General features: G+C 37.9%; 1 protein-coding gene across 6 annotated transcripts in view; it reads left to right on the top strand.

Annotated features, from left to right (window-relative positions):
* Positions 1-10,168, top strand: part of ATP2B1 (ATPase plasma membrane Ca2+ transporting 1) — a 60,855-nt gene extending 50,687 nt beyond the window's left edge. For 2 of the 6 annotated variants that reach the window (XM_048301423.1, XM_048301422.1), the window contains exons 19-22: positions 549-656; positions 2,494-2,676; positions 2,907-3,065; positions 7,257-10,168. In XM_048301423.1, coding sequence (XP_048157380.1) covers positions 549-656; positions 2,494-2,676; positions 2,907-3,065; positions 7,257-7,568 — 762 coding nt within the window. In that variant the 3' untranslated portion in view covers positions 7,569-10,168. Of the gene's footprint in view, positions 1-548; positions 657-2,493; positions 2,677-2,906; positions 3,133-7,256 lie in introns of all 6 variants that reach the window. The other 4 variants (XM_048301424.1, XM_048301427.1, XM_048301428.1 and 1 more) reach the window with 4 other exon arrangements.

Below are 10,168 nucleotides of genomic sequence, written 5' to 3' on the forward strand. Positions count from 1 at the left end.
AGACAGTAGGACCTCATTTAATTTAGGTTTTGAGATCTCTGCCCCCTTCCCCCAAGGTTTACTACACTTGGTGATTTAAAGTCTGATATTTAACACTGATGTGATACATAGTAATATCCTGTAGAATTATTTCTGAGATATTTCATGTCTTATGGATCTGTGAATTCTATTAATACAAGTTTGTGAATCGACTTAGTTCCACGATGGGTGTTCATAGCAAAAGTAATCACTGTACATTTGTAGCACCGAATACATGCTGTAATTGCAAAATCAAGGGGAAAACACTGCAAGCAAAATTAAAGAGTCAACAGGTTTTCATGAGTGTGACATTTGAAGAATAAATGGGTAGTTCTTGAAATACTGAAAAGCGTAAGATTATGGCTTAGGTTTGGAAACTTGCTCAAACTGCTGAGGCAGTGAAAGAGTATGCTTAATAAGACGGGAAATCCTGTGTCCTCTTGCAGAGCTGTCTGTCATGATCTTAAAGCATTAGGGAAATTTCTAGTAACAGGTCACTGATGCATGTTTAATTATGTTGTTCTTCACAGATAGTTATTGTGCAGTTTGGTGGAAAGCCTTTCAGTTGCTCAGAACTCTCAATTGAACAGTGGCTGTGGTCCATTTTCCTGGGCATGGGCACACTACTTTGGGGCCAGGTAAACTAACATTTTTCAAAATGCCAAATATCTACTTGCAATAGTATACTTTAAATGGAAAATGCAAATACACTATCTTTAGCATTCAGATCTTTCAACTGGACTATATGAATATATGGAGCCTAACAGTAAATATTAATTAAAATTGACTCGTTCAACAGCTAGAAAGTCCTTAGGTGAATATTCTTTCCTCAGAGTTGGTCAATTATTTATATTTCATAACTAGATGCTGTGGCTGGTTTGTTTAGCAATTTTTAACTAGAACCAGCTGTAGTTACCTTTTAAATATGAAATTATGTCTTCAGCCAGATAGGAGTACCAGAAAACATTGTAAGAATACATGATGCAATGAACATGCTAATGTTAAATTTATTTTAACTTGGCGCTTAATGGTTTTCTTGAAAAATCAGAATTGTTAAACTTGCCAGTATTTTCTTGATTTAAGAGCCTCCTGGAGTAGCAAGAAATTCAGCAAAACTCAAACCAACTTTCTCTTTAATCTTCATTTGCATAATTGTGATATAATTGAAAAGTCCTCCCACCTATTAAGCCATTACATTTGGACTTTTATTTCCTTCCCCCTCCCCCCCCAGAGTGTCATTACTATTGCATGCACAACAGTGCTTGTAAGCAGCGAGCTTATTTACGTGAAACTTTAGAGCTACAGAGTTTTCTATTATTTAATGACATAGTTGTCTAAACTTTTCATACCACATGAAGAGTTTTCCATTACAGTTTCTTTCCTTCCACTAAGTAAAAGACACTTCATGTTTCACCATCAAATTGGTAGGATGAATTTTAGTTGTAAATAGCTACACAGGCATATATTCTAAAAGTGACTAAGCTTTTTAACAAGGTTCTCTGGAAAATTAATTATTTAAAAAAATCAAATAGAGTCACTCTGAGGTTTAAAAGCAGCCTAGAAGAGAATCGAGATGGCTTGAAATACCTTTGACCCAAAGTGTCTTGCAAGGGCAAAGCTTCCCTGCTGCAGTTCATGCTGCTCTAGCATCTCATTAAAGTTGAAGAGCTTCAATTTTCTGAGAATAATAGAAACTGAAGGGTGAGCTGGGAGCATTCATAGTAGCAGTTACAGCATAAAGGGCTGTTTATCTTGCTTTTGGAGCAGTCTTTTTTCCTCTGCAGCTGCAGAAATGGTCGTCTAGGTTTGTGATGATCAAGCAAAGCAGTCTTGGAATTGATCTGGATCTCCTAGATATAATGTATTAAAAGATGACCCCCCCTTAACCACATGTAGCTATTGTTTAATTTAATATACATAAACTGCTAGACATCAAGTAGCAAAGTAACAGCTTGAGATGCATACAATTTTGGAAACATCACTCACCTTGCAAATAGATTGATTATCTTGCAGGTCAAAAATGAATGAATGTCTCTTCTGTATTTCTGAATTAATTGTGGTTACTTTAGGTGATGGAGGCCCCATGTGAGGTGACACATCATGATCATCAAACTGATGAAACTCTAAAAGCTCTAGATACAAGTATAATCTACAGGACTGATGGCTTTTGTAGCTTCAGTACTTCTCCTTCCTGGCATTTTCAAGTAATGTTAATGTGGAATTCTTTGTCCCTGGCAAGGTTGTTTTGTAGCCCAAGTTTAATTTCACACCTTGGTTGAGGTAGTAAGTATATTCACAGCTATTCAGCTGGAGTGATTGTTTTACGTTGATACACTCATCCTGTCTATGTAATTAGTTTTTTCAACTTTGCTAATTGTATGCAGGATATCATGTTAAGCCTTAAGACTGGTATTACCCTTTTTTTTATTGCTAAAAAAAGAATAATCCTGATTTATATATTTCATTCACTGTTAGTTGATTTCAACAATTCCAACCAGCCGTCTGAAATTCCTTAAAGAAGCTGGTCATGGAACACAAAAGGAAGAGATTCCTGAAGAAGAACTAGCAGAAGATGTAGAGGAGATTGATCATGCTGAGAGAGAATTGCGTCGTGGTCAGATCTTGTGGTTTAGGGGCCTAAACAGGATACAAACTCAGGTATGGCCTTCAAAAAGGTAGGATGTAGTGGGTGTTATGAGGGAAATCTCTCCATTTCTGACTAAGGTGGCCATTCTAACTGGTGTGACTGAGCCTGTCAAAAGGGGGTATGGATGGATGTGTAATCCCTCAGGGTCCTCTGTTTTCTTCAGCTTTAAATGCGACTCTTGCCTGTGTATCTGCTCTGTTTTTAAAAAGTGCCTTTTTTCTTTACTTTTTGTGTGTTATAGATGAGATGGTCCTTTCTCTTGTTCTCTCTCTCTCTTGCTGAGCAAGCTGTCACAATCTCTGATTCCTTGCAGATGGATGTAGTGAATGCTTTCCAGAGTGGAAGTACCATTCAGGGGGCTCTAAGGCGGCAACCCTCCATCGCCAGCCAGCACCATGATGTAACAAATATTTCTACCCCTACACATGTAGTGTTTTCCTCTACTACTGCTTCTACTACTGTGGGGTGTGAGTGTGTGTTCCTAAAGTGCATGAAATTAACATTTCCTAATTCACGTACCTAACGTTTCTCATTTTCTCCTTAGTACTTAAAATCATCGTTCAGGCTTTTATAGAGCTCTTCCACAAAGTGGAGTCCTCAAGACTTTTTTTTCTTAGAGGGCTGAGAACAGGTGGAACAGTTTCAACAAAAGACTTTAATGCGAAAGCTGTGAGCCTGCACATCCTGTGCCTTCATCCATTTGTGTACAGAGGGACTATTAAGATAAAATGGGAAAACTGTTGTAAATTTTCGAGTATATGCCTCTTAGGGTGACTTGCATTGAATAAGTGAATTAGCTGCATAATCATGGACCCAGGTCAACAAAAATAGATCTCTTGCACTTCAGCACAAACAATACTTAAGTAAGCAAGCTGATTTGAAAGCAAATGGTATGTTGAAAATATGAATGTAGGTAGAACACTGAGCACTAAATGCATTTTCTTTGTAGCCTGTAAGGAACTTTAAGAATCTCTGCTTTCCTTGGACCCTATTTACTGAATAATGACTTTTTCAACATCAGGATTTGGGTGGTGAAACAAGGCTTCTAAAATGCATACAAGTCAGAAGAAATATGAATTAGCTAATATGAAAAGGAAAAAAGCTTTAAGCAATAAATGGTGAAACTTTCATTCGAATCTGAAGGGTTCTTTTTCCTCTCTAGGTTCTTCTGGGAGCAGTTCATAAGCCGTCAGTGAAAGAGAAGTTTGCCTCACCTCAATTCTACCCTCTCTATATTGTGCTCTAAGTGGCATTTCAGTTTCAGCCTTCCTCTCTGTAGAGGCTAGAGATTTATTTACTCTTGGATGTAGGCCTAAACTATGGAACCAGAAGATGCATAGTAGTTGTAGTTGAATACTGATAGCCAATATCTTTGTTCAGTTTTCCATCTTAATACATGTTTAACTTTCTTCTCTAACTTCCTAGGGAGTTCCTAGGTTTTTAAAAATAACTCTGAGAGGGCTGCTGCTCCCCCTTCCCCTCCCTGCTTAAACTTTCAGATTACCAGATGGATGAAGACCCTTAATTTCAGGAGCTGTCTTAAGGGAAATGGTCTCTTCAGATTTTATTTTTTTAATTTATTTTTTATTTTTGGGCTTGGTCAGAATTCATGTGTGAACTTGCATAAGTATTTACCTCTGTATTTGTTCCATTGGTGAGACAGGTATTTCCCTACCTTGCAGTAGTACTGAGAAGCTCAGCTCACAAATTTGCATACCTCAAGAACACAAAATGAAAAATAGATTTAACACTTAAGGATGCACAGGATTGCATCTCCTAGTTAAAATGCTAATTAGTAACCTGTATCCCTAACTACACTCCAGAACATTAATTAGACATTCAGAATTCTCTAGAGAGCAATGTCATTCCATGCTGCTACTTGAGCAGAATCTACCGGGCACTGCAGCATCTCATTGCATCAAATGACCAATGCAGATACAGAGCTACCATAGCAGAGAACTAGTTTTTTTATCCTCACTATTACAGCCTTCTACTGCACCCTCCAGAAGAACAACTTTTGAGAACTAATATGGATTAATGGGAAGCAGATGTGTTATTGTCTCTTTTTTGGAGCTGTTTGTTGGAAAATAGTTCCTATGAAGTAAGGTTGCAACTCTTAAGCAGCCATCTGTTTAGGAGGATTTGGAGTGCCAACTGCATTCCTTGCTATTCTGGTATTAATATGAGGAAGGCCTGATGACAGTATGAATTACGCTTAACAAATTGTCTTGTTTGCACCTCAGTTACATGATTTATTTATAGTTATCCCTCTAGTTTAATTATCTTGAGTGGTTGAAAATAGAGCTTTCAAAACACTAGATTTTCCCATTTAAAGCGCTGTAAGTTTGATTTCTGCCTTTGTGGTTGGACTCTGAGGGTCCTGGTCTTGCTGGAGTGTCTAGTCCACTTGTGTGGTATGCATTCTGCATGGGAACCAAGCCTTTATTGTGGGTATGCTTATAGTCCATGATAATTACAGCTGTCCTCTTAAGCCAGAATTGTTTTTCATTGCTGCTGATGTTCTAAATTCTCATCTGTAGGCAATGAAAAACCAGTCCCATGAGACATTCATATTTCATTTTGCCACATAAATGGCACAGTGGGATGCAACATGCCAAATAAAGTCACTGCAAACTTTCAGTCTGGCATTGTCACTGCTAATTTTCTTGGTAAGTGCCAAGACAGTTTAGGCAGCTGGCTGGACTTATTTAAACCTCATAGAACTCGCCAATGCCTTGGCAGCGTGCTCAGTTTTTTCATGTGATGAACAGTAAAGCACTAGCTGCTGTTGTAATCTTTTCTCCAGCACATTCACTCTGTTTCTTGTCCTCCCCTTACTGGTAGTTACATCCTTCCCCTTGAGTGCGTGCCCCATCCCTGTGTCCCCTTATCCCCTGTGCCCTCTTCGCTTGCCTCCACGGTTAATTGGGCTCAGCATGTACCTGTAGTATTAAAATGGGGACATTATAGCTTTGGAGTAAAATTCTTTGTGCAAGTAGTCTGAGGGAACAGAGGTGGGAAAACAGTGCTATTTCTAGAGGTCAAAGAACACAGTCAGGACATAAGACTTTATCATGTGTGGTGGTTCTATTTAACCAATTTGATTTAACACATTGCTTTTGGGAAGCCCTTCTCTGTTTACAGTTAACTTCCCTGGTGTATCTTAGCTGTTTTGAAGTCTCTGCTTTTGATCTGCTGACCTTCCAGCTTCATTCCTTTACCTGGAAGTCACTTTATTTTTTCTGTCAGGGAACTCTGGGAGCACTAGTCATGATGTATTTCTCAGTTTGAAACAAGTAATCTTGGATGCACTAAAAAAAGCTTTAAATTTGACTAGCTGTTTGTAACAGCAAGTTCTTGTTTACTACAGAATTGCTCTGCTGCTTACTATTTAACACTATTTCACACTGCTTTTTTGGAGACATGCTCAGGGTAGGGATGTTGAGAATTGAGCAGGGAGTCAACAGTAGGGGGAAACTATCTCTGGAAAAGTGTTGGACAAATGGGTCAATGACTTCTGCCTCACCTTACTTGTTTTATCAGTTCAAGAATGAATCCTGAATTTCTCTAGTTGGTCAGGGAAACATGGGGTATGGGAGAGGGGGGGTGTGGGCAGCTGGTTTCATCATTCAAATAATAGTTTGGAAGGCTTAAATTCAAGTCAGCCTGGACAAGCACAATTTGCAAAACAAAGCTGTAATTTTTTTTGATCTAATTTAACTATGAAAGTTTTATTTATGAATTCTGTTAGCTTAGCTTTCTTATTCAAAAAATATTTAACAACAAAAAGACACAAAATAGTCCTCAGCCTGGGAATTTTGTCCATGAATTCAATGTGAATTGAAGACTCGCGCAAAGGCTGATCATCCTGCTTTTCTCATACTTGGCGCTACTTAAGTTCTCTCTTCAAAGTTACAACCTGTCCTGGCTACTAAACTGTACAATACAGTATTCAATTTCCTAGTTCTGGTCTTAAGTTTCCAAAGCACATTCACTAAGGAGCTTTCTCTAGCATGGTAAATGGCTATATACTCGAATATTTACAGCTGTTACAGCGGTATCCTTTTTTTGCATGACTTTGTAAATGTTCGTTCATTGTGACATTGGCTTACAACTTGCTTGGCTTTTTCATAGTCAGTTGACATCCTAATTCCTAGCATGAGAATTAGTGACCCTTTTATCCCCTAACTTATTTTCAGCCTCTCCCCTCCTTCCCTCCCTCCAATCTCACACAAATATTCAATAAAAATCACTCATTGAGATATATTTAATTTGTGAATAAGTAAATATTTGTTGGCCTTACTTCTGAAAAATGCTTAGCCCATGTTACATAATTAAACAATTCTAGTGCCATGTCTGAATTTTTAGGGCCCTTCAGCTTTTTGCAGTACTTTCACAATTTTTATTCCTACTGTGTACTGGCAGTGCTCTACTGAAATGCTCTTCATTTTTTACAGTTTATTGCAAGTTCCACTGCATCATACAAATTTGATTCACTCATGTCTAGCTGTTTGTGGATTCAAACTCATAAGAACCATGCCATTATCAGTAAATCTGCAGCATTTTAACAACATTTTTTCTTTGTTTACAGATCCGAGTGGTGAATGCATTTCGTAGCTCCTTGTACGAGGGGCTAGAGAAACCTGAGACGCGAAGTTCAATTCACAATTTTATGACGCATCCTGAGTTTAGAATAGAAGACTCCGAGCCTCATATTCCCCTTATTGATGATACTGATGCTGAAGATGATGCTCCAACAAAACGCAACTCTAGTCCCCCTCCCTCTCCCAATAGAAATAACAATGCGGTTGACAGTGGAATTCACCTTACAACAGACAAGAACAAGTCTGCTACCTCTTCATCCCCAGGGAGCCCACTACATAGTTTGGAAACATCACTCTGATTGTAAGCTGAATGTTAACACACTAGCTGCATTGTAAAGAAATTGAAACTGGGTCTCTTCACACATTATGATGGACAAGATGATATTCTTGTCTTGGACTTCAACAGAAGAAACACTTGTACGAATGTAGATTTATTTTTTTAAAAAAAGCTTTCTGCCAGACTGGAGGGTGCTTTTCTGGGGGTGGGAGTAATAATGAACTCTGACAGATAAACAGTAACTCAGCATAAGTGACCTGTGGATCATCTCTTGTACTAAGAATGGTCCTGAACAGTGTGTTAGCAGAGCTTTAGTTTATCATGATCCTTTTCTGAGGGGAAAGCTGGGAAGGGCAAGGAGGCCCTGGATCATTGAATTGATACTTTAATTTCTGCTGTTGGCTGTTAATAATTTGGATTATTTATGTTTATAAATGATACAGATCTGTTTACAAGGTTTGTAGATACTTTTTTGTTCCTGTTCATAGATGGGAAGCTTCCTTATAAATGATGCAGAGAAGAAAAAAACAAAAACAAAAAAACCAAAAAAACTAGTCCTTCAAATACTGCTGTATTTTCAGGAAAAGGGTGTTTCTATTGAAACTGTACTAAATTTTGCCTGCAATTTACCTTGTTAAATATTGTAGATAAATTGCTACTACTAATAGCCAAATAGATAACACTAATGCTTTGTAAAAACATGAGCAGTGGTGTTCTAATGAAGTTATGGCCTCTGTCCTAATTAGTTTCTTAAATACATTTACTACTTAATGGTTTTGAAACAACTGTTTAATTTTTAAAAATTTTGAGAAACTTAATGAATAACTTTTGTTCAGAACTTAGTAGGATTGTTTAATGCAGGACATCGATACGTGATGGAACTTGCTTGAAATATTTCTGTTATCTCGGGCAAAATGGATTAAATCAAAATACATCAGAATCTTAGTCCTTTGTTTTTGTCTAATCATGTTAGTTTAGTGCTGTCTTGGTGAACTGTGAGTGGAACTGTGATTTTTTTCTAATCTATAGAATCCTTCATGCAGCATGAGGGCTGTTGGCATTTTGAAAGGTTGTTAGTGGGTAGCATATGTGTTCTCCTTTTTGTTTTTGAAACTTGTTTGTAAACATGAATAAATCTGCCCTTTTGTTAAAATAAAATTGCAGCAATGGTTTCTTACAGATTTTTTTTTTCTCAGCTGCTTCACTGGAAATACAGAAAGTACTCTTGTGTTACTGGTTACCTTTAAACTGCAATTTCAAGATGGTAACAGCCCCACTCCAAATAGCTCTTTGCATAAATGGAATCATGGTGGCTGCCTCCAGAATGAATGTAAGTTAAGGTTCTCAAAAGCCTTCACTGAGCCAAAAGGATACTCCTGGGGAATTAATAGGTCTGCCTGTAATTCTGAGACTTACTGTGAGTACTGTGTAATAAATGTCTCCCTGATCGCTTAAGTGAGGGAGACTGAGAACTGACATAAAGCACAGGTGAAATGCACCAGAACTGACCGACTAGAGATGGACTGAAGAAGTTATGGTCTGCCTCTGCTGTATTGCTCAAACAGCGAAGGACAATGAAACAGTACTTGGTCTGGTACTTCCTCATGTTTTCTAGGTACAATACTACTTAAAAGAGCAAGAGAAGACATGAGTTGTAAGATTTTCTTTTTCCAGCTCTGTACTCTTTAAAATAGCAAGTGAATCTTTTTGTCAAGTAATCCGGAATTATGGACATTTTTAAAGTGGTCCCTTCAAAGGACTGCAAGGATTAAGTTGGTAATGAGGAAGGAGATGATACTAGAGCAAACTGCAGAAATGAGCAGGTTGGGAAGCTCAAGCACATCTTTCTTTTGTGGTGGGATACATGCATGCTTGGGGTTGTCCTTTAGTGGATATTGTTCAACCTGTAGCACTGTATCCCACTGTCAACCACTCCAGAATTCCATCTTTTCTATTGTACTTCAGTAAATACACTGAATTCTAGGCAAGGGGGTCGAGGGTGGGGGGTTGCACTTGACACTTTGTATAGTAATTTCTCCCACATGTTTCTAGCACTTTTCTTACATCATAGTTCTTATCTAGAGCGCTTGGTAGGGGGGTCGATTTTTATGTAAGCTATTTTCTCTTTACTACAAAAGTCAGATGAGCATTGGCTTAAAATAAGGGGAGTTTTCTTTACCTGTGAAGTACACTGCCATGTGAAAAAGTATCTTCATTTAACTTCATTAATAAGTAATAATTTGACTTCATTTCAGAACAGACTTTAATTTTCCCCTCTTCTCTAGGTGTGATCATGACTGCATGTTATCTTTTTTGGAATAAAATCTACACTTAAGCCTTTTGTGGGGGGTGGGAGGGTGAATGTAGGCTTTGTACATCGGTGGTCCCTCTTGATTCTGTTAACATCAGTGTGCTGTTCTTACAGGAAACTTCCTTACAGAAAAAAGGAAAAGTTGTTTAAGAGGGGGGTATGCTTTCTTTGTGATCTCAAGAAATCATAACATTGCCTAGATAATGAAATGGTTTTCACTAAGCTCATGAGGCCTTCATTGCCTTGCTGGTTGTAAGGTTTACTTGTCTTTCTTCTTGTAACTGAAATAAATAAAAGTGCTGTTCATCTCA

Source organism: Corvus hawaiiensis, chromosome 4 (assembly GCF_020740725.1).
Source record: "Corvus hawaiiensis isolate bCorHaw1 chromosome 4, bCorHaw1.pri.cur, whole genome shotgun sequence".
Lineage (NCBI taxonomy): Eukaryota > Metazoa > Chordata > Aves > Passeriformes > Corvidae > Corvus > Corvus hawaiiensis.